The sequence below is a fragment of the Prionailurus bengalensis genome, chromosome B3 (genome assembly GCF_016509475.1).
Source record: "Prionailurus bengalensis isolate Pbe53 chromosome B3, Fcat_Pben_1.1_paternal_pri, whole genome shotgun sequence".
Lineage (NCBI taxonomy): Eukaryota > Metazoa > Chordata > Mammalia > Carnivora > Felidae > Prionailurus > Prionailurus bengalensis.
In genome coordinates this window covers 53,480,330-53,505,291 of record NC_057355.1, presented here as the reverse complement: position 1 = coordinate 53,505,291, position 24,962 = coordinate 53,480,330, and the positions used below count along the sequence as shown (strand labels likewise).

The 24,962-nt window shown below is 40.6% G+C and overlaps 1 protein-coding gene and 1 long non-coding RNA gene across 3 annotated transcripts in view; one reads left to right on the top strand and one right to left on the bottom strand.

Annotated features, from left to right (window-relative positions):
* Nucleotides 1-233: 233 nt before the first annotated feature.
* On the bottom strand, nt 234-13,807 carry LOC122468650. 2 transcript variants are annotated; one of them, XR_006293299.1, is made up of 4 exons: nt 13,697-13,807; nt 11,994-12,110; nt 6,375-6,450; nt 234-580 (listed from the first exon to the last, which is right to left on the bottom strand). It is a non-coding gene; the product is annotated as an uncharacterized LOC122468650 (long non-coding RNA). The 2 variants fall into 2 exon arrangements; XR_006293300.1 differs by lacking the exon at nt 234-580 and adding an exon at nt 836-893.
* Nucleotides 13,808-14,002: 195 nt separating this feature from the next.
* AP4E1 (adaptor related protein complex 4 subunit epsilon 1) overlaps nt 14,003-24,962 on the top strand; it is a 67,349-nt gene continuing 56,389 nt past the window's right edge. The window contains exons 1-2 of the mRNA XM_043555432.1: nt 14,003-14,152; nt 16,986-17,057. Coding sequence (XP_043411367.1) covers nt 14,003-14,152; nt 16,986-17,057 — 222 coding nt within the window. The remainder of the gene's footprint in view (nt 14,153-16,985; nt 17,058-24,962) is intronic.

Genomic DNA, 24,962 nt, shown 5'->3' with positions numbered 1-24,962 from the left:
ATGTCTCCTTTTCTAGGCCTTGCCTCTCAGCCTGGAGAGTTTCCTGAACAAATTCTGGTCACTCCTAAGCCTTCTCTCTTGAAATTTTTCTCTGGTAACCCTCTATAGACCCTCATCAATGTATTAAGTTTTCTAAACAAATTCTTTCTCTTTCTACTTTTGCATGCATCTCTGGTCACTAAGTCCCAGAAAGATCCTGTAGAAAATGTCAATCAATAACAGACAAGCATTTCTAAACTTCACTTAACAATTTTATAGTTTTATTGAAATATAATTTACATATCATATTCACCCATTGTAAGTGTACAGCCAATGATTTTTATTAAATTTACAGTGCTATGCAGTTTAGGTTTAGAACACTTCCAAAACCCCATGAAGTTCCCTCACAAGTATTTGCAGCCAATCCTCAATTTCACCTCCAATTTCGGGCGGCTACTGATCTGATTTCTGTCTGAAGATTTTCCTTTTCTGATCATAGCATATAAATGTACACTTTATAACAAGCTTCTTTCAGTTGGCATAATGTTATCAAGGTTCATCCATGTTGTAGTATGTATCAGTGCTTCGTTCCATTTCATAGCTGAAAAATAGTTCATTATACGGACATACTAGTTTTGTTTATCCATTCATCAGTTGATGGACATCTGCGTTGTTTACAGCTTTTGGTTATTATGAATGAACAAACTGCTATGGGGGCATGTAGGTGGCTCAGTTGGTTAAGGGTCCAACTTCAGGTCAGGTCATGATCTACAGTTCGTGAGTTCAAGCTCCGCATCGGGCTCTGTGCTGACAGCTCAAAGCCTGGAGCCTGCTTTGGATTCGGTGTCTCCCTTTCTCTCTGTCCCTCCCCTGCTCGTGCTCTGTCTCTCTCTGTCTCTCAAAAATGAAAAGACCTTAAAAAAACAAACAAAAAACCAAACTGCTGTGAACATTTATGTACAAGTCTTTGTGTGAACATATAGTTTCATTTCTCTTGGGTAAATACCTAGTAGAGTTTCTAGGTCATATGGCAAATTTGTTTACCTTTTTAAAAAACTACCAAGTTGTTTTATAATGTGGCTTTTCCATTTTACATTCCCACCAGCAATATATAAAAAGTTTCCCACATCTTCTTCAACACTTGGTATTGTCTATACTTTGATTATGGCCCTAGTGGGTGTGTAATGGTATCTCCTTGTGGTTTTAATTTGAATTCTCCTAGTCACTAATAATGTTGAGTGTTTTTTCAAGTACTTGTTACCCGTTCATATATTCTCTTTGGTGAAATGTGCATTTCCTCATTTTTAAATTGGATTGTTAGTCTTCTGATTACTAAGTTATAAGAGTTCTCTGTGTATTTGGATACAACTCCTCTACCAGATATATAGCTTATAAATATTTTCTTTCAGTCTATGTCTTATCTTTTGAACTTATTAAGAGTTTTCTTTGAAGCCCAAAAGTTGTCACTTTGATGAAGTCCAGTTTATCAATTTTTTGTGGATTGCACTTTTGAGATCATATTTAAGAACTCTGTCTAGCCTAAGGTCATGAAGAATTTATCCTATATTTTATTCTAGAACTTTTAGTTTTACATTTACATTTAGAAGGCAGCTATGCTCACTACTATACCACCAAGGCTACATTACATTTACATTTAGGTCTAAGAGTCCTTTTGAGTTAATTTTTGGGGGGTGGTGTGATGTAAAAGTCTAAGTTAACTTTTTTTCCATATGGATATCAAACTGTACCAGCATCATTTGTTGAAAAGATTCTCCTTTCTCCATTGAACTATCTTGGATCCTTCACTGAAAATCAATTGACCATAGGGGTACTTGGGTGGCTCAGTCAGTTAAACGCCAACTCTTAGTTTCAGCTCAGGTCATGATTTCACAGTTTGTGGGATCGAGCCCCAGGTTGGGCTCTGAGCTGATAGCAAGGAGCCTGCTTGGGATTCTCTCTTTCCTTCTCTCTCTGACCCTCCCCTGCTTGTGTGCTCTCTCTCTCTCTCTCTCAAAATAAACATTAAAAAAAGAAAGAAAGAAAATCAGGTGCCAGGGTGGCTTAGTCCATTAAGTGTCTGACTTTGGCTCAGGTCATAATCTCTTGGTTCAGATCCTGAGTTCGAGTCCCGTGTCGGGCTCTGTGTTGACAGCTCAGAGCCTGGAGCCTGCTTCGGATTCTGTGTCTCCCTTTCTCTCTGTCCCTTCCCTGCTCATTCTGTCTCTGTCTCTAATGTCTCTAATGTCTCTGTCTCTAATGTCTTTAATGTTAATAAATAAACATTAAAAAATTTACATTTGGTTCTCTTTTTAAAAACAGATTATGTCTTTTTATTGAATTATGTATTTGTTAAGTCACTGTTGTCATATATTCTTTTAATTATTTAAACATGGTTTCCTTGGGTTCTTTGAACATATTTATAATAACTGCTTTGAAATCTTTGCTAAATCCAACATGTAGGCCCACTCAGAGACAGTTTCTATTAACTCCTTTTTCCCCTGAATATAAGTCATCTTTCCTGCTTCTTTGAAACTTCATAATTTTGTTGTTGAAAGCCGGACATTTAATTTTTTTTAAGTTTTAATTTAAATTCCAGTTAGTTAACATACAATATAATATTAGTTTCAGGTATACAATTTAGTGATTCAACACTTCTATACAACACCTGGTGCTCATCATAAGTGCACTCCTTAATACTCATCACCTATTTCAGCCATCCCCCCACTCACCTCCCCTGTGGGAACCATCATTTTATTCTCTATAGTTAAGAGTCTGTTTCTTGGTTTGCCTCTCTCTCTTTTTTCTCTTTGCTCATTTGTTTTATTTCTTTTTTTTAACTTATTAAACAAATATTTTAAAATGTTTATTTACTTTTGAGAGCAAGAGCTAGTGAACATGAGCAGGAGAGGGGCAGAGAGAGAAGGGGACAGAGGATCTGAAGCAGGCTCCAGGCTCCAAGCTGTCAGCACAGAGCCTGACACAGGGCTTGAATTCACAAACTGCCAGATCATGACCTGAGCCAAAGCTGGACACCTAACCAGTCACCCAGGTGCCCCTTGTTTGTTCTGTTTCTTAAATTCCCCCTATGATTGAAATCATATAGTATTTGTTCCTCTCTGACTGACTTATTTTGCTTGGCATAATACTAATACTCTGTAGCTCCACTCAGGTCATTGCAAATGGCAAGATTTCATTCTTTTTATGGCTCAGTAATATTCCACTGTATATAAGTACCACATCTTCTTTATCTATTCATCAGTTGATGGACACTTGGGCTGTTTCCATATTTTGGCTATTGTAGATATGCTGCTATAAACATCGGGGTGCATGTATCCCTTTGTATTAGTATTTTTGTATTCTTTGGGTAAATACCTAGTAGTGCAATGCTGGATCATAGGGTGATTCTATTTGTAACTTTTGGAGGAAACTCCATACTGTTTTCCAGAGTGGCTGCACCAGTTTGCATTCCCACCAGCAGTGCAGGAGGGTTCCCCTTTCTTTACATCCTTGCCAACACCTGTTGTTTCTTGTGCTGCTGATTTTAGGCATTTTTTTAAGTTTATCTATTTATTTTTGAGAGAGAGAAAGAGAGAGCACAAGTGAGGGAGAGTCAGAGAGAGAAGGAGACACAGAATCTGAAGCAGGCCCCAGGTTCTGATCTGTCAGTCCAGAGCCAGACACGAGGCTCAAACCCATGAACTGTGAGATCTTGACCTGAGCTGAAGTCGGACATTTAACCAATGAGGCACTCAGGCACCCTGATTTTGGCCATTCTGACAGATGTTAGGTGATATCTCATTGTAGTTTTGGTTTGTATTTCCCTGTTGATGAGTGATGTTGAGCATCTTTTCATGTGTCTATTGGCCATCTGTATGTCTTATTTGGAAAAATGTTTATTCAGGTCTCCTGTCCATTTTTAAATTGGATTATTCATTTTTTGGGTATTGAGTTTTAGAAGTTCTTTATAGATTTCGGACACTAACCCTTTATCAGATATGTCGTTTGCAAATATCTTCTCCCGTTCCATAGGTTGCCTTTCAGTTTTATTGATGTTTTGTTTTCTTTGCTGTGCAGAAGGTTTTTATTTTGATGAAGTAAGAAGTTGCTAGTAAGAAGTTGCTACTATTGATGTCAAAAATGTTGCTGCCTGTGTTCTCCTCTATGATTTTAATGGTTTCAGGTCTCATATTTAGGTATTTAATCCATTTTGAGCTTATTTTTGTGTATGATGTAAGAAAGTGATCCAGTTTCATTCTTTTGCATGTTGCTGTCCAGTTTTTCCCAACACCATTTGTTGAAGAGACTGTCTTTCTCCCATTGGATGTTCTTTTCCACTTTGTTGAAGATTAACTGACCATGTAGTTGTAGGTTCATTTCTGGGTTTTCTATTCGGTTCCATTGACCTATGTGCCTATTTTTGTGTCGGTACCCTACTGTTTTGATCACTACGGCTTTGTAATATAACTTGAAGTCGGGATTTGAGGGCTCCAGGAAAGCTGAGCATATTAGATAAAATTCTGTAGCAAATCTGGTTTCTGATTTCTACCCCTAGTGATAGTTGTTGCTGTTTTTTTCTTTGTTTGTTTAGTGCCTTGTCTGGACTAAACCTATGGATGTCTCCCTCACCTTGTGTGCTCATGATATCTCTGGATTTTTAGGGGTCATCCTGGATCTGCACAGCTTGGTGGTCAGGCTAGGATTGATCAGAGGTTGTGCTCAAACCACAGAGTCAGTAAGACTTCCATTCCTTGCTATTCGATACGTGTGTGGTTTGGAGGGAACTTTCACATTTTAGGCAGTTTTCACATCTGCCTGACTTTTACTTTCCAACAGGCCTTGTGTCTACTTTGTGCGTACACGCAGCCTTGGGTTGGCCAGTGATGGATGGAGAGCCACTATCTAGGACTGTCTATTTCCTGATCTCTTTTTTAAATTATTGGCTAGTCTTTGATCCATTGCTTACCCTAGTCAGAACTGTAGCCTCAGGCTGGCAGATGCCACTGGATTTTTCACATTTGTCTCCAAATTAAATGAGTTCCCTCCAGCAAGGAAGGTGTAAGTTTTCATGACTTGCTCCACCCAGATAGATCACGGTACCAATCAAACTTACTGGGCAGAGGGGCCTGGAGGAGTAGCCTCAGGGAAAAACAACCTAGAACCCTCCATTCTTATCTGATGTGTGGTACTTTTTAATGAATTGATACTTTTCAATTTGTTGTGTGCTTCTGAGTGATTTCTAAAACACTGGAATGGATATTTTTGATAATTTTGCTGTATACTTGTTTTCCATGGAGAGGATTTGCTTATCTCCTTTCTTCATCATGTGAGAAGTCCTGCCCTGAAATCCATTTTTATGTTACATAAAATTGTGTTTATCAAGCAGTTATCTATAAGATGCTAGATTGTTGTTTGCTAAAAAATCTGTTTCATATTTTACAAATGTTTGGGAAATGTTGAGGTAAATAAAATTAAATAGGATTCTTTATTATAGGACTTCACAGGGTCATGAATATTCCAAGATACCTTGCACATCTCTAAGAGCAGGGCTGTGGAGTAGAGTACAAGTATGCAGCATTTTCCAATTAATTTAGCCACAGAATATCTTTTACGATGAGTATCTATTAATAAGTTAAGAAACAATGGTAAATTCTGGGACAAATGAACTGTTTAGACTTTAAGAGATGGTCATCAATGGGTACTTCTTTATATTCCCACAGATCATTGTCAGTAGTGGGGAACAAATAACCAGATGTTCTCCCAGCACCCTTTTATCCTAATAAATCTTTCTCTGGTCCTGCTTTAATCCCTGACACTTTAAGCTCCCATTAGTTCTGTCTCTGAGGCAAACCCACTTATTTTATTTAATTTTTAAAAAAATTTTTATGTTTATTTTTTTATGTTGAAAGAGAGAGACCAACAGCAAGCAGGGGAAGGGCAGAGAGAGAGGGGGAGAGAGATAATTCCAAGCAGGCTCTGCACTGCTAGCATAGAGCCCTATGTGGAACTCAAGCCCACGAACAGTGAGATCATGACCCGAGCCGAAACCAACAGTTGGATGCCTAACCAACTGAGCTACTCAGGCAGCCCCAAACCCACTTAATCTACCCTGACAGAGAAGGTTCAGTTGGGACCTGAATGGACCTCTGAGTTCCTAGCTCCTGGCTTCCTTCCTAAAATGGTTTTAATTTTCCTTATGATTATAAAATTAATGTTATCATTTTTAAAAATTCAGTAAATAGCACAAAGTATAAAGAAAAGCATACAGAGTAATCATAATTTAACCATCCTAGGTAATCACCTTTAACATTTAGGTATTTATGTGTCCAGATATTTTTCTATGCTTACCCTTCCCTCCCACACACTCTTCATTTATGAAATGTAAAATGAGTGCTTACTAAGTGTCAGGCATTTTGCCAGGTGCTGGGCAAATGGTGGTGAACACTTGATCCTTGGTCTCAAGAAGCATTCAGTCTAGTGAGGGAGAAAGACATTAAGTAAATCTGGTAAATAATTTCATATTTACAAATTGTGATAAATGTGAGATTGATATGTATTTTGGCAAAGACAGACTCAAGCCACATACACATGTTTTATAACCTGTTTTCTTCACTCATATCAATCTTTCCATGACAACAAATATAGATTCTGTGCTAGAATCAAGAATAAGAAAAACATGCTCCTATTCCTGAGGGTTTGGTTCTAACAGAGGAGAGAGACATATAAATAGATCATTTCAATTCAATTTTAGTAGAGGTTGTATAAACATGGAGCAGGGAAGGCTTCATGGAGAAGGTGACTGCATGAGTTCTGTTTTAAAGGAAAAATAGAAATTTTCTAGTTAAGAGCAGAAGGATATTCCAGGCAGTCAGCATGTGCAAAAACAAAGGAGTTAAAAGTGTGGCATATTCAGGGAACTGTTGGCTGCTTGATATTGCTAAAACAAAAAACGCTAACCTAAGCCTAGTAGGAGAAAAGGCTAGAGAGTTGGGCAATGAGAAAGCTATCAAGGCCTACATCCCCCTGGTAAAGAGTTTGCATTTTATCCGTCAGACTAGTCTGAACTGAGAAAAACATGATCAGATTTCTGAGATAGAAAGCTCTCTCTAAAAGGTTGGCTGAAAGGAGAAGAAATCGGTGATAGTGGGTGATTAATTAGAAGAGTTTTATAATAATCCAGGACAGAAATGGTGGCAGGGGAAATGGAGCAAATGGGGGTGAATTAACCATGTTATTAGGGGTAAATGGAGGCAATTTAGCTAGAGTGGGAAATCAGAATTATTTGGAGAGCTGACAAGGACTTTTCAGGGAAAACAATGCCAAGAGTAAAGGTATGAAGAAAGCTAAATGGAGTTTAGAAGTTGGGGTTGGGAATAGGATACATGCCTGGGAACCTAGGGGAGAGTCTCGTATAGGTGAGATCCTTGGAGGCAAGGATATTTGTGTGTCCTTGTAACTCCCCTTTCACGTGGTTCCCAGGCTCATTCCCAGGACGGCATGACAACCTTGCAGTAAGTGAGCATGAATTACTGTTGTTTGTCTTGAATAGTGCCATCAAATGAAGGCAGAAATTTTTGGGAAAATGTTACCTGAAAGAATGATTCCCTAGAGATACATCTTGAGAAGAAGTGTGTTGAATTCTCTGTGGGTATGGGGTGGAATCTAAGGCTTTTAAAGTGAAAGCTAATATTTATATATCAAATATTTCTGAAGAAATAGATGGTAACAGTTGTTTCTAGGGAAGGAAAGGGGGCAGCTGGGGGATGAGAGGGGCAAAAGATTTTGCTCAGCATAACGTTTTGTACATTTTGAGTTTTGAATGGAGGGAATTTAATGTCTATTCAAAATAAAAGTTTTTTTTTTTATTTTTTTTAACGTTTATTTTTGAGACAGAGAGAGACAGAGCATGAACGGGGGGGGGGGGGGGGGGCAGAGAGAGAGGGAGACACAGAATCGGAAGCAGGCTCCAGGCTCTGAGCCATCAACCCAGAGCCCGACGTGGGGCTCAAACTCACGGACCGCGAGATCGTGACCTGAGTCGAAGTCGGACGCTTAACCGACTGAGCTACCCGGGTGCCCCCCCCTCCTTTTTTTTTTTTTGAATTTTTTTTTTCAAAATAAAAGTTTTTAAAAAGGAAGCTGAATAAATGCAGAAGAAAAATTTTTATTACCCCTTCAAAAAACAAAAAACCACCACATTTATTACTCTTTCACACATCTCCATATATTTCCAGGTGAGATAGTCCTGCTTGGAAAGTTTGTGGTGGGGCTGCTGATATTCTTGTGAGGCATAAGCTAGTTTGCCCCACTGCAGTCTTAGGACCACTGTACCTCCTTAAAATGTACTGAGTCACCCACCTCTCGGCCCTATTTTCAGCTCAATGACAGCCACCTTCCTCCCTGACTAAAAGGAGAGACAGAGGAAATCCAGTTCTAGAGGGTTTAATTTAACAGGTTTGGTCCCTGTCATTCTGAGTGAAATTACCTGGGACAGAGGTAGAGATAGGAAAAGGAGAAAGAGCCCATATTTACAGAAAAAATGGACAGTCTAAAATTACATGTTTAAAAGAGAACATCCATACCCCTTTCATTTCATGGCAGGACTTGGAGCCAGGGTCTCAGAGTAGGAAGCCACAGGCGACCTCTTCACTGTGAATGCCATGAAAATATGGGGAACATGCTCCAAGCTCAAAGTCCGTATTTAGGGCTGCAATTTCAGTTCTACCTCTAGGGTTGTGTGACTTTGGCCAAGTGGCTTCCACAGCCTAAGTATCAGTATCCTTTTCTGTAATATTAGGTGATTGGATGTGTGGATGACATCCAAAGTTTCTTCCAATTCCCACATCATATAATTCTAAATCTTAAGTCCTGCTATATACTTCTACAGCTTTTCCTAACAGGAATTCCACTTACAGGCTTTTGATGTTTGTTTCTCACCTCTGTTGTAAATTTTTAGCTTTTCAAGGTGGAACCTAGAGAAGGAATGGTAGGAATTGGTGGGGATTCAATGATCTTTGTGCCTGGGTCACACACTGGGTAGAAAGCTCTGGAAGTTGCTCCAGCAACGTTTCCTTCAGAATCCGGTCAGTAGGAGATAATTTTGCCTTTTTATCAAATTTTTCTCTTTTCTAAGGATTCTTCTGTCTTCTTCTCTTACAATCATTCATCCTACCCCTAAACTCTTTTGCTGTTCATTGGCCTACACTCCTATATCAATTGATGTGACTGAATAATAAATATAATAATTACTTCAGAATAATTGAGTACCTACCGTGTACTAGGGAGTTTTCAAAATTTTTTATCTTAGGACCTCTTAACATGCTTGAAAGTTGTCAAGGACCTCCAAAGGCTTTTGTTTATATGGGTTATATCTATAGATATTTACCAAATTAAAAGGTAAAACAAAATTTTAAGCTATTAGTTTTAGCAAAAAATGGACCCATTATATGTTAAAAACATTTTTTAAGAATGACAAACATCTATATATTCAAAACAACAACAACAACAACAACAAAAATTAGTGACAGGAGTGGCACTGTTTCACAATTTTGCAAATCTCTTTACTGTCAGGCTTAACATAAAACAGCTGGATTCTCATGCCGGGCTCTTTATTTAATCTGTTGTTTCAGGGTTTGTATTCATTTCCTGGGGCTGTTCTAATAAATTACCACAAATCCAGCTGCTCAAAACAACAGAAATGTAATTCTTTTACAGTTCTGGAGCCAGAAGTTCAACATCAGTTTCACTGGACCGAAATCAAGGTGTGGGCAGGGAAGTGCTCCCTCTGGAGGCTCTAGAGGAAAATTCTCTCCTTGCCTCTGGCAGATGCTGGTGGTTGCTAGCATTCCTTAATTTAAGGCTGCTTCTTTCCAATCTCTTCCCCTATCTTTGCTTCAACTGCTCTTTTGTATGTGCTGGAATTATAATCTCCCTGTGCTTCTCTCTGATAAGACATTTGTGAAGGCATTTAGGCCTCACTGGGATAATCCAGGGTAATCTCTTTATCTCAAGATCTTTAACCTAATCATGCCTGCACACGTTTCACTATATAACATTTACCAGTTCTGAGGATTAGGATGCGGATGTATTCTTGGGAGTGACTGTCAGCCTACAACAGGCTGTTATTTTGTTTGATGTTTATGAAGAAAATCTGGTCTCACACAAATATGCGGCTTGGGGAAAAAAGAGTATTACATTTGTTTTTTAATTTTAATTTTATTTTAGACAGAGTACATGAGAGGGGGAGAGAAACAAAAGGGGGGGAGAGAGAAAGGGAGAGAGAGAGAGAGAGAGAGAGAAAGAGAGAGAGAGAGAGAGAGAGAGAGAGAGAGAGAGAGAGAGAGACTCTCAAGTAGGCTCCACGCTCAGTGTGGAGCCCAACACAGGGCTTGATCCTACAACTCTGTCATTGTGACCTGAGCCGAAATCAAGAGCCAGATGCTCAACCGACTGAGCCACCCAGGTGCCCCAAAAGAGAGTTTTTAAATAGCCTTTTCAAATAATTGTGGATATTATTCTTTAGCACAACATCGAAACTCAACAAGAAGTAGTTTCTTAAAGGTTTGTTACAATTGTGGAATTTGAAAACATATCAGTGAACTTTTCTCACTGGGCTACATTAAAATCATTGGGATATATGCACTTTAAATAGATTCATAATTTTATAACATCACGCATTGATCATTTGGAAGATATTGGTTAAGTTAAACAGATCTTCCAAATCTTAACACATTTAATTATACATGATCAAAAAATAACATTCATTAATATCACCACCAATCTTATCAGAACAGTTCTTGCATATTGGGAAATTAACAAACTCCTGGTACAGAAACACAGTTTTCAAAATTCTAATTTTCAGGTGAAAGCTTGAATTTTATCAGTGGCAACAAATTCTGTTATTTTCTTTGAACTTACAGACTTGCTGTTCATTTGCAAGAAAACCATTGTCAGTACGTGAGGAAAAGTGGCTGGTTCAGCTTTCAAGTCAAATAAGCGCGCAAGTGCTTTTCCTTGAGAAACTGTGGCTGTGCATCAGAACTGTTTTATGTGCACTTCTAATTTTGTCACACACACTACACACACACACACACACACACACACACACACACACATATTTTAGAGAGAGAGAGAGAGGATGCAAGTGAGTGAGGGGCAGAGAGGGAAGGAGAGAGAGAATTGGGACTCCCCCGAGGCTCCTGTTTTTACCTGAAGCGGGGCTGGAGCTCACGAGAAGTGGGGCATGAGCTCACCCAAATGTCACATACAATATTTAAAAGAAATGTACTAAAAGGTCGAGCTTTAATAAAATTAAGAACTCTTAGTCTGAGGTAAACCGGCTGCCCCTCGTCCCCCATTGTGAGCATGTGGTGGTGAAGAGGACAGTTTGGAGCCTCTGCCTTGATTTGCACCAAGGCGCCAGCAGTTTTGCCCAGTACTATTTTTATACTATTAGTGTAAATATCAGCACAGTTGTTCCAGGATAAACTATGAGATTTTAAAAATGAGTCAATGCTCTATTTTAGCACCACTTCTGTTTGCTGCTAAGCATTCATATAAAAGATCTTCAAGTGTTAGTTGGTGCTGACACTGGATATATACATGCAAAGCAACAAGTCTAGCTACATCTATAATTCTATAATTTTTGCTCATCTGAAAGGCACTACAGTTCTGCAGATGAGATGTTACCTCAGTCTTGATGTTTGCAGTTCAAGTTCTAATTTGGTGAGCTACTGCATTTTTGGAAAGTAGCTTGGCCATGATTTCTTTGACTGATTTTTCACCTAGCAGGCATTTCCTCAGTAATGTACAGGCTTTCTTAGTTTCTCAGTTCCTACATGCACCTTTTCAGCCAATGCAATACAATAATTTAACCTGTAAGATGCGTCAGGGGGTTTTTCATTTCTGGTTTGAAAAGTGGTAACAAAAACTCCTGGGCTTTTAAAGAACCTACCATGTTTGAAATATTCAATTTTGCCTTTTCTTATTTACAGTTTCACCCAGATTCTTCCCTTTACCTGAGTCAGAGAATGCTTTGATATTGATGTCAGTATCATCTTTTTCAGCATCTTTAGGTGTGGGAAGGTTGAAAAAGCAAGTCTTCTAATCTCCCTTTTGTAAGCCAATGAGAGAACCTAAAGTAAAAAAAGGGTATAAACAAAATTTTAATTTAGAATATTAAATTCTCAAAGAATAAGTTTTAAATAAAATTTAAACATTTATTTTTTTATTTTTATTTTTTTTTCAACGTTTATTTATTTTTGGGACAGAGAGAGACAGAGCATGAACGGGGGAGGGGCAGAGAGAGAGAGGGAGAAACAGAATCGGAAACAGGCTCCAGGCTCTGAGCCATCAGCCCAGAGCCTGACGTGGGGCTCGAACTCACGGACTGCGAGATCGTGACCTGGCTGAAGTCGGACGCTTAACCGACTGCGCCACCCAGGCGCCCCATAAACATTTATTTTTAAATAAATTAAAAATTATTGCAAAAAAAGTCTCCAAAATGAACTTTTTTTTTTTTTTTTTTGAGATAGAGAGCAGGGAAGAGGGGCAGTGGGAGAGAATCTTAATTAGGCGCCCCACTCAGAGCAGAGCCTGACATGGGGTTTCAACCCACTACCCTGGGATCATGACCTGAGCCAAAAATCAAGAGTCTGGTGCTTAACCAACTGAGCCACCCAGGCTCCCTGACAAAATAAACTTTTTTTCTTGTGTTTCCACATAAGTACAAGGACAATTTAGGGTTTTCAAAAAGCCATTTATAGGACGATTGATGAGGTTACAGAAATTAAGTATAAAGGACGATAGCTTGTAAGAACACACTAGATGCACTAAGGACAAACTGAGTTAATCTCTGAAAACGCACGTATTTATACCCTACACCTTAGAAGATTCTAGAAAACAGAGGAATACCCAAGCACACATTTCACCAGTCAACAGAGCTTTTAAGTCAACTATCCTCTTGAAAACTTCTCTGTATATCCCTAGAGGATGAGAGCTAAAACAGCAAACAACTTTTAAATAATATTAGGCATACAGTTTGACTTCGTGGATCTCTTGGAAGGGGGTCAGAGACCCTCAGAAGACACCAGAGCACATATTGAGAACCACCGTACTAGATTGTGCTCTAGGTAGAAACTGGGGTAACGTCAATAGCTAAAATACCCGCTCCATGCGGAGATATTTATGTAGTAAGAACCGTGATGAGTTGTCAAATGAAAATGAACGGAAGGTTGTGACAGGGTAGGGCAGGAACACTCATCCTTGTCTGTCCGGCCAGGGGAGGCCGCTCCAGGAGAGAGACCTTCCAGCTGGGACTGCGGAGTCGGACTCGGTCGGAGGCGGGGGTGGCCGCGCGACCACCTGCCCTCCCCGGCTGTCTTCCCACATCCGCGGTGAAGAGGGGTGAAAGGGAAGCTGCAGTGACCGCGAGACCCCGGCGCCGCGGGCGCCCACCCCGGCGGAAGGAATGCGCGGGACAGTGGCCTGTCATTCGACACCACCAGCACTGTCAGGGCCGGGGCCCGCGCTGTCCCGGCGCTCGGGCTGCGGTGCAGGGAGGTGGGCCTACTGCCGGCGGTCCCGCAGAGGGGGACCGCGGGCCGAATGGGGGAAAGGAATGTGCACCTCCCGACGCGGTCTCGCGCGGCGGGGAGGCAGCGAAAGGGAAAAGGGAGACCTTGCAGGATGAAGCGTGAGGGGGACCAGCCCCAGCGGCTACCTCAAGAGGACCCAAGGGTGAGACCCCGGGGTTGCCATCGTAACCGGACCATCCGGTCCTTCAATTCCTCTCCAGGACGTCACCCTCCTCGAGCAAGTTGGGAGAGCCGCTTCTCCCAGCGGACTGTTGCGCCCTCCGGCGGCCTCAGTCGGGAACGACACTGTACTTGTCCATTCTGGACGCGAATAAAGATTTCTTTTTCAAACAAACAGGAAGTGTCTACGGAGGCCGGGCCGGAGGCTGGGCAGGGGCCGGGCATGAAGCCGGGCGGCAACCAGATCGCGGCTGGTGGCGGCGGCGGCGGCGATGAGCGACATAGTGGAGAAGACGCTGACGGCGCTGCCGGGACTCTTCTTGCAGAACCAGTCGGTTGGCGGGCCAGCGGGAGTCAAGGCGTCCTTCTCCTCGCGGCTGGGCAACCTCGTCCGCGGCATCACCGCGCTAACCTCCAAGCACGTACGTACTTGCCGGGCCGGGAGGTCAGGGGAGCCGGGGGAGGCCCCGGCACTGGGAGGCCCTAGTCGGGCGGGAGCCCTCAGGGCTGGCCCTCCGGCGGGGCTTATGGACTGCTTGTATCAGTCCGTCCCTGCGTCTGTCTAGAAGCGTGATTTTCCTTCCGGGACTGACAGCGGGGAGGCCGAGTTTCCACAGTGGATCCTCACACTGAGTCATTATTACCTGGAGCAGATCTTTTTAATCTTTGAGACTCCATGTGTTTCCCGAACGTTGAAGTGGAAAAGTACCAATACGTATTTCATAGGCTGTTTCGAGAATTAAATGAGACATCAAGCGAGTGGAAATACCAAGTACGATGGAAGTGTCAACATTATTTACCTTCTACAAAGTTTCTTTACAGGTTCTTTCCTCCAGTTATTTCAACTGCTGGACGTCACACTCGGGAACAGCCCCTGCCATCTGAACTGGTCGTTGAATATTTTGGGGGAGCTTGAGGTTCTTAGATTAGACCTACGGGGTGGGCAGAGAAAAAGCATAATTCTCTCTCAGTGTCAAATTTATTGTCTCAGCCTCAGTTGGGCTTTGAAAATGAGCAGTTATAATAGAAGGTATTAAGTTTCCACAGACTTTTGGTAGTCGAACGGATTGTGTTAGATACGGATTGCAAGTTTCAAGGAATTTATATATTTAAAAAAGATTGTGTATTATGCCGTAATTTGTTCAAAAGATATTTGTGGGAGAGGTTATGTGTTAGACATTGAGGAAAAAGAATAAAACAGATTTTCTTTTCCCCAAGGAATTGATCATTCATTTGGGGCTTAAGATAAATAGAAATAAGGGGTGCCTGGGTGGCTCAGTTGGTTAAGCATCAGACAGCCTGGAGCCTGCTTGGGATTCTCTCTCTCCCTCTCTCTCTGCCCCTCCCTCACCCTTGCGCACCCTTGTGTGCTTGCGCGTGCGTGGTCTCGCTCTCTCAAAATAAATTTAAAAAATTTAAAAAAAGACAAGTATAAGCAATATACAATGACGTATAAGTGCTGGGGGAGAGGAAATGACGAAGACAGACAGAAAGATTTTCTTCAAAGCGCTCTGAGGATTTAAAACATTCTGTTTAAACCGAACTAGATGATACTCTACTGGATGCTGTATTTCTGCTTCACATTCAGAAATCATTATTTATGGACTTATTATTGTTTTAACATTTTGTCTTTTACTAATTTCTGTGAGATTCTAAGTGAAATCTAAAAAAATATTTTTGGTCTTTTAAAAAATATTTTATTTTCTAAAGTTTATTTATTTATTTTGAAAGAGAGAGAGCACACGGGTGGGAGAGGGGAGAGAGAGAGAGAGGGAGAAAGAGAATCCCAAGCAGGCTCTGTGCTTTGCATGGAGCCTGACGTGGGGCTCGATTTCATGAACTAACTGAGATCATGACCTGAGGCAAAATCAAGAGTTGGACGCTTAACCAGCTGAGCCACCCAAGCGCCCCTATTTTAGGTCTTAAATTGCAGTTTGAAACTGTTCATAAGCACTAAGGGCAAACTGAGTTAATCTCAAACTTAAATTAATCTCTTAATGTGGCAGTACTTCACTAGTAGTTCTTGATTAACCACCTAATGGATATCTACTAATTCATTGTGTGATTTAAAGATAGTGGTATATTAGCCAAAAATGGGGCTGATACTCAAGTGTGCTAAGGAGATGAAATACAGTGCAGACAGTAGAAATGATCACATTGGTGCATTTATTGTGTGTGAGAGAGAGATGGGAAGTGAGGGAAAGGATGTGAGGAATAAGGAGAAAAGAATAGGGAAGGATATTTTAGGGGAAAAAGACCAATTTCTGTTTCTGCCTTCTTACCCTATTTCTCGATTCTATGAAGACTGACTTTTATTTATTTACTAAGAGTATTTATTTATTTATTTTAAGCATATAATTTTTTCTTATTTTAGACAGAGAGTGAGTGAGCAGGGGAAAGGGGTAGAGGGAGAGAGAGAGAATCTTAAGCAGGCTCCAAGCTCAGCATGGAGCCTGACATGGGGCTTGATCCCATGACCCTGAGACCATGACCTGAGCTGAAATCAAGAGTTGGACACTCAACTGACTGAGTCACCCAGGTGCCCCAAGATTTTTAATTTTTTTTTTAAATTTTTTTTTCAACGTTTATTTATTTTTGGGACAGAGAGAGACAGAGCATGAATGGGGGAGGGGCAGAGAGGGAGGGAGACACAGAATCGGAAACAGGCTCCAGGCTCTGAGCCATCAGCCCAGAGCCCGACGTGGGGCTCGAACTCACGGACCGCGAGATCATGACCTGGCTGAAGTCGGACGCTTAACCGACTGCGCCACCCAGGCGCCCCTCAAGATTTTTAATTTTTAAGTTATCTCTACACTCAGCGTGGGGCTCGAACTCAGAACTCCAAGATCAAGAGTCGCATGCTCCACTGACTGAGCCACCCAGGCACCCCAAGACTTTTTACTTTTAAAGGGAAGGCGTGAGAACCTTATCCTGGGCCAGTACATGAAAATTTTCTTTTATTCTTTCTCTCTAACTTTAATTAAAACCAAACCAAACCAAACTTTTTTTGCTAAACTGTCCTTAAGGGGACAGTAATTAAGTGAAGGAAAGAGAGATGGTGGATTATTCTTTCTAGGAATGATTCCAAGGTTTGGAGAAATGCCTGTAGGCAAATTTTAAGCACATGTAATTGTACTTTAACATAATGTTTATTTTTTATTGCAAGTATTATAAATTATATTTTTCCTTTAAAAAAATATTGTTACAGTTTAAAAAGCCAGTTATTCATGTGTTTAAATACTTTCACTTTTTCAGGAGGAAGAGAAACTAATCCAGCAGGAACTGAGTAATCTGAAAGCAACTGTTTCTGCTCCTACTACAACACTGGTAAGTTTGCATAGTCGGTACCAGCACATTTTATATTTGAAACCTGGTCCACTGTGGACCCTATCGTGGCATCTCATTGGTAAGTTGCTAAAATGTAATTTATCATAGTCACAATCGGTTATGGGATGGTAGCAAGTCAGACATTAGCTTGAACTTTTTATTATTGACTGTTTGCACCTGAGTAAGACTTGCTTGACGGATGCCAGTTCAATGCCAACATGATGGTAATTACATAAATGTGGCAATACTCATGGACCCCAGTGCTGATCTTAATGTGTTAATATTGTACACTGAGAAAAGGTTACCATATATCATTTAAAGTAATATTTTCAGTCCTTAGTTGGTATATTATAGATCTCTCATTTTACTATTATACATCTTGGAATATAGGTGAACAAAGTAGAAAAATGGCTTTCTTGCTATGAAACAGTATATTGCATGACAGCTAAATCAGATTCCAGTCTTTTTTAAAACTTCAGTTCCATATGCTTTGATTTTTCAAACAGCATTCATTCAGCAGCTAGTAATGAGTAGCCCCTATATTCAGGTCTCTGTCCCTACATAGTTAGATTAAGACCTAATAGGTTTTGTTTTGTTTTTTTTTCTTTTAACTTTCATGTGGTTTCATATAATGAGAGTTTTTCCAGGTAACATTATTCAGCAAATATTTAGTGAGTGCTTTCTGTGTGTAAGTCACTGTGGGAGTACCCTTCTCTTCTAATAAAAATATTGGGGTGATATTTTTCATGAACACATGATCACGTACATGAATAACACTTTAAAGTGTAAGAGAATGTATGTATTTCCTTTTATGATCATGGTAATATGTGGACAAATGAAACTCAAAGCACATTAATTTGATGTATTTATGTGTGTAAATGTATATATGTGGGTGTATAGATCTTTATGTGTATATATGTAAGAAGTCATTGTGATTTTTATTCGTGATACTTGATAGAAATGTTAAGCAGGAACAGTTTCTCTCCTTTTACTTTGTTTGATTTCCATTTTCTGTAATTGGCACACCTGGTATGCACAGAAATAAGATAAATAGGTAGAAGTTAGGGAGCCAAACTTTTGAAGGAAGATTTTATAGTAATTATGGCTGTCCAGCTCTGGGCATGTTTTGTAGTCTGTCCCTGAGATGCTCTGTGTAGAGAAATTGTAAAAAAAAAAAAAAAAAATTCTGTATTGAGGAACGGATTTTCTTCTCCAAAACTAAGAGAATAAGAAGGTATGCAATACAATTTTAATTAAATAGAGCTCATGATGACCTTTGAAAGACTGAAATAAAATGTTACAAAACCAGGGATGATACTTAATGGATTAGATGAACACTTCCGCTCCTAATTGATGTGGAAGCCTTTGAAAGGAACTTACAGTATCTTTTAAGCTTATTTTTTCAGTGTTTAGTAGTCTTAATACACTAATAAATTTGACTTTTATTACTTAAACACAAGTGACCTGAATTAAATCTTATTCTCCAAGGATTTTCCCATGGTTTCTTTTAAAACTCTTCATTAGGGGCGCCTGGGTGGCTCAGTCGGTTAAGCGGCCGACTTCGGCTCAAGTCATGATCTCACGGTCCGTGAGTTCGAGCCCCGCGTCGGGCTCTGTGCTGACAGCTCAGAGCCTGGAGCCTGTTTCAGATTCTGTGTCTCCCTCTCTCTGACCCTCCCCCGTTCATGCTCTGTCTCTCTCTGTCTCAAAAATAAATAAACGTTAAAAAAAAAAATTTAAAAACAAAACAAAAAACTAAAACTCTTCATTAAAAATAAAATAAAATAAGATAAATAAAGCTCTTCATATTTAAATATATAAATATGATATTCATATATAAAATATGAATGAAATATTGAATATTAATGTCCTTACCTTAAAATATGTTACTATGTTACTGTTTTCTAAGTATTTTGTGATTTAATAATCTTGTAATATACCAACCCTAATAAGATAAATGGGTATTTACCTAATAAGATTTTTAGGTATTAAAATAGTCTGTGAGCTTATTTTGTTTTTTTTGGTTTTTTTTGTTTTTTCTGAAATTTATTGACAAATTGGTTTCCATACAACACCCAGTGCTCATCCCAAAAGGTGCCCTCCTCAATACCCATCACCCACCCTCTCCTCCCTCCCACCCCCCATCAACCCTCAGTTTGTTCTCAGTTTTTAATAGTCTCTTATGCTTTGGCTCTCTCCCATTCTAACCTCTTTTTTTTTTTTTTCCTTCCCCTCCCCCATGGGTTCCTGTTAAGTTTCTCAGGATCCACATAAGAGTGAAACCATATGGTATCTGTCTTTCTCTGTATGGCTTATTTCACTTAGCATCACACTCTCCAGTTCCATCCACGTTGCTACAAAAGGCCATATTTCATTTTTTCTCATTGCCACGTAATATTCCATTGTGTATATAAACCACAATTTCTTTATCCATTCATCAGTTGATGGACATTTAGGCTCTTTCCATAATTTGGCTATTGTTGAGAGTGCTGCTATGAACATTGGGGTACAAGTGGCCCTATGCATCAGTGCTCCTGTATCCCTTGGATAAATTCCTAGCAGTGCTATTGCTGGGTCATAGGGTAGGTCTATTTTTAATTTTCTGAGGAACCTCCACACTGCTTTCCAGAGCGGCTGCACCAATTTGCATTCCCACCAACAGTGCAAGAGGGTTCCCGTTTCTCCACATCCTCGCCAGCATCTATAGTCTCCTGATTTGTTCATTTTGGCCACTCTGACTGGCGTGAGGTGATACCTGAGTGTGGTTTTGATTTGTATTTCCCTGATAAGGAGCGACGCTGAACATCTTTTCATGTGCCTGTTGGCCATCTGGATGTCTTCTTTAGAGAAGTGTCTATTCATGTTTTCTGCCCATTTCTTCACTGGGTTATTTGTTTTTCGGGTGTGGAGTTTGGTGAGCTCTTTATAGATTTTGGATACTAGCCCTTTGTCCGATATGTCATTTGCGAATATCTTTTCCCATTCCGTTGGTTGCCTTTTAGTTTTGTTGGTTGTTTCCTTTGCTGTGCAGAAGCTTTTTATCTTCATAAGGTCCCAGTAATTCACTTTTGCTTTTAATTCCCTTGCCTTTGGGGATGTGTCGAGTAAGAGATTGCTACGGCTGAGGTCAGAGAGGTCTTTTCCTGCTTTCTCCTCTAAGGTTTTGATGGTTTCCTGTCTCACATTTAGGTCCTTTATCCATTTTGAGTTTATTTTTGTGAATGGTGTGAGAAAGTGGTCTAGTTTCAACCTTCTGCATGTTGCTGTCCAGTTCTCCCAGGACCATTTGTTAAAGAGGCTGTCTTTTTTCCATTGGATGTTCTTTCCTGCTTTGTCAAAGATGAGTTGGCCATACGTTTGTGGGTCTAGTTCTGGGGTTTCTATTCTATTCCATTGGTCTATGTGTCTGTTTTGGTGCCAATACCATGCTGTCTTGATGATGACAGCTTTGTAGTAGAGGCTAAAGTCTGGTATTGTGATGCCTCCTGCTTTGGTCTTCTTCTTCAAAATTCCTTTGGCTATTCGGGGACTTTTGTGGTTCCATATGAATTTTAGGATTGCTTGTTCTAGTTTCGAGAAGAATGCTGGTGCAATTTTGATTGGGATTGCATTGAATGTGTAGATAGCTTTGGGTAGTATTGACATTTTGACAATATTTATTTTTCCAATCCATGAGCAGGGAATGTCTTTCCATTTCTTTAAATCTTCTTCAATTTCCTTCAGAAGCTTTCTATAGTTTTCAGCATACAGATCCTTTACATCTTTGGTTAGATTTATTCCTAGGTATTTTATGCTTCTTGGTGCAATTGTGAATGGGATCCGTTTCTTTATTTGTCTTTCTGTTGCTTCATTGTTAGTGTATAAGAATGCAACTGATTTCTGTACATTGATTTTGTATCCTGCAACTTTGCTGAATTCCTGTATCAGTTCTAGCAGACTTTTGGTGGAGTCTATCGGATTTTCCATGTATAATATCATGTCATCTGCAAAAAGCGAAAGCTTGACTTCATCTTTGCCAATTTTGATGCCTTTGATTTCCTTTTGTTGTCTGATTGCTGATGCTAGAACTTCCAGCACTATGTTAAACAGCAGCGGTGAGAGTGGGCATCCTTGTCGTGTTCCTGATCTCAGGGAAAAAGCTTTCAGTTTTTCCCCGTTGAGGATGATGTTAGCTGTGGGCTTTTCATAAATGGCTTTTATGATCTTTAAGTATGTTCCTTCTATCCCGACTTTCTCAAGGGTTTTTATTAAGAAAGGGTGCTGGATTTTGTCGAAGGCCTTTTCTGCATCGATTGACAGGATCATATGGTTCTTCTCTCTTTTTTTGTTAATGTGATGTATCACGTTGATTGATTTGCGAATGTTGAACCAGCCCTGCATCCCAGGAATGAATCCCACTTGATCATGGTGAATAATTCTTTTTATATGCCGTTGAATTCGATTTGCTAGTATCTTATTGAGAATTTTTGCATCCATATTCATCAGGGATATTGGCCTGTGGTTCTCTTTTTTTACTGGGTCTCTGTCTGGTTTAGGAATCAAAGTAATACTGGCTTCATAGAATGAGTCTGGAAGTTTTCCTTCCCTTTCTATTTCTTGGAATAGCTTGAGAAGGATTGGTATTATCTCTGCTTTAAACGTCTGGTAGAACTCCCCTGGGAAGCCATCTGGTCCTGGACTCTTATTTGTTGGGAGATTTTTGATAACCGATTCAATTTCTTCGCTGGTTATGGGTCTGTTCAAGCTTTCTATTTCCTCCTGATTGAGTTTTGGAAGAGTGTGGGTGTTCAGGAATTTGTCCATTTCTTCCAGGTTGTCCAATTTGTTGGCATATAATTTTTCATAGTATTCCCTGATAATTGTTTGTATCTCTGAGGGATTGGTTGTAATAATTCCATTTTCATTCATGATTTTATCTATTTGGGTCATCTCCCTTTTCTTTTTGAGAAGCCTGGCTAGAGGTTTGTCAATTTTGTTTATTTTTTCAAAAAACCAACTCTTGGTTTCGTTGATCTGCTCTACAGTTTTTTTAGTTTCTATATTGTTTATTTCTGCTCTGATCTTTATTATTTCTCTTCTTCTGCTGGGTTTAGGCTGCCTTTGCTGTTCTGCTTCTAGTTCCTTTAGGTGTGCTGTTAGATTTTGTATTTGGGATTTTTCTTGTTTCTTGAGATAGGCCTGGATTGCAATGTATTTTCCTCTCAGGACTGCCTTTGCTGCGTCCCAAAGCGTTTGGATTGTTGTATTTTCATTTTTGTTTGTTTCCATATATTTTTTTAATTTCTTCTCTAATTGCCTGGTTGACCCACTCATTCGTTAGTAGGGTGTTCTTTAACCTCCATGCTTTTGGAGGTTTTCCAGACTGTTTTCTGTGGTTGATTTCAAGCTTCATAGCATTGTGGTCTGAAAGTAAGCATGGTATAATTTCAATTCTTGTAAACTTATGAAGGGCTGTTTTGTGACCCAGTATATGATCTATCTTGGAGAATGTTCCATGTGCAGTCTAGAAGAAAGTATATTCTGTTGCTTTGGGATGCAGAGTTCTAAATATATCTGTCAAGTCCATCTGATCCAATGTCTCATTCAGGGCCCTTGTTTCTTTACTGACCGTGTGTCTAGATGATCTATCCATTTCTGTAAGTGGTGTATTAAAGTCCCCTGCAATTACCACATTCTTATCAATAAGGTTGCTTATGTTTATGAGTAATTGTTTTATATATTTGGGGGCTCCGGTATTCGGTGCATAGACGTTTATAATTGTTAGCTCTTCCTGATGGATAGACCCTGTAACTATTATATAATGTCCTTCTTCATCTCTTGTTACAGCCTTTAATTTAAAGTCTAGTTTGTCTGATATAAGTATGGCTACTCCAGCTTTCTTTTGGCTTCCAGTCGCATGATAAATAGTTCTCCATCCCCTCACTCTCAATCTAAAGGTGTCCTCAGGTCTAAAATGAGTCTCTTGTAGACAGCAAATAGATGGGTCTTGTTTTTTTATCCATTCTGATACCCTATGTCTTTTGGTTGGCGCATTTAATCCATTTACATTCAGTGTTATTATAGAAAGATACGGGTTTAGAGTCATTGTGATGTCTGTATGTTTTATGCTTGTAGTGATGTCTCTGGGACTTTGTCTCACAGGGTCCCCCTTAGGATCTCTTGTAGGGCTGGTTTAATGGTGACAAATTCCTTCAGTTTTTGTTTGTTTGGGAAGACCTTTATCTCTCCTTCTATTCTAAATGACAGACTTGCTGGATAAAGGATTCTTGGCTGCATATTTTTTCTGTCTAGCACCCTGAAAATCTCGTGCCAATTCTTTCTGGCCTGCCAAGTTTCAAAAGAGAGATCAGTCACGAGTCTTATAGGTCTCCCTTTATATGTGAGGGCACGTTTACCCCTTGCTGCTTTCAGAATTTTCTCTTTATCCTTGTATTTTGCCAGTTTCACTATGATATGTCGTGCAGAAGATCGATTCAAGTTACGTCTGAAGGGAGTTCTCTGTGCCTCTTGGATTTCAATGCCTTTTTCCTTCCCCAGTTCAGGGAAGTTCTCAGCTATTATTTCTTCAAGTACCCCTTTAGCACCTTTCCCTCTCTCTTCCTCCTCTGGGATACCAATTATGCGTATATTATTTCTTTTTAGTGTATCACTTAATTCTCTAATTTTCCCCTCAAACTCCTGGATTTTTTTATCTCTCTTTTTCTCAGCTTCCTCTTTTTCCATAACTTTATCTTCTAGTTCACCTATTCTCTCCTCTGCCTCTTCAAGCCGAGCTGTGGTGGTTTCCATTTTGTTATGCATTTCGTTTAAAGCGTTTTTCAGCTCCTCGTGACTGTTCCTTAGTCCCTTGATCTCTGTAGCAAGAGATTCTCTGCTGTCCTGTATACTGTTTTCAAGCCCAGCGATTAATTTTATGACTATTATTCTAAATTCACTTTCTGTTATATTATTTAAGTCCTTTTTGATCAGCTCATTAGCTGTTGTTATTTCCTGGAGATTCTTCTGAGGGGAGTTCTTCCGCTTGGTCATTTTGGATAGTCCCTGGCGTGGTGAGGACCTGCAGGGCACTTCCCCTGTGCTGTGGTGTATAACTGGAGTTGGTGGGCGGGGCCGCAGTCAGACCTGATGTCTGCCCCCAGCCCACCGCTGGGGCCACAGTCAGACTGGTGTGTGCCTTCTCTTCCCCTCTCCTAGGGGTGGGATTCACTGTGGGGTGGTGTCTCGTCTGGGCTACTTGCACCCTGCCAGGCTTGTGATGCTGGGGATCTGGCGTATTAGCTGGGGTGGGTAGGCAAGGTGCTCGGGGGCAGGAGGGGCAGGCTTAGATCGCTTCTCCTTAGGTGATCCACCTCAGGAGGGGCCCTGTGGCAGCGGGAGGGAGTCAGATCCGCTGCCGGAGGTTTGGCTCCGTGGAAGCGCAGAGTTGGGTGTTTGCACGGAGCGATCAAGTTCCCTGGCAGGAACCGGTTCCCTTTGGGATTTCGGCTGGGGGATGGGCGGGGGAAATGGCTCTGGCGAGTGCCTTTGTTCCCCACCAAACTGAGCTCTGTTGTCAGGGGGCTCAGCAGCTCTCCCTCCCTTTGTCCTCCAGCCTTCCCGCTTTCCGAGCAGAGCTGTTAATTTATGACCTCCCAGACGCTAAGTCGCGCTTGCTGTCGGAACACAGTCCGCCCGGCCCCTCCGCTTTTGCAAGCCAGACTCGGGGGCTCTGCTTGGCCGGCGAGCCGCCCCTCCGCCCCGGCTCCCTCCCGCCAGTCCGTGGAGCGCGCACCGCCTCGCCGCCCTTCCTACCCTCTTCCGTGGGCCTCTCGTCTGCGCTTGGCTCCGGCTACTCTGTTCTGCTAATCCTCTGGCGGTTTTCTGGGTTATTTAGGCAGGTGTAGATGGAATCTAAGTGATCAGCAG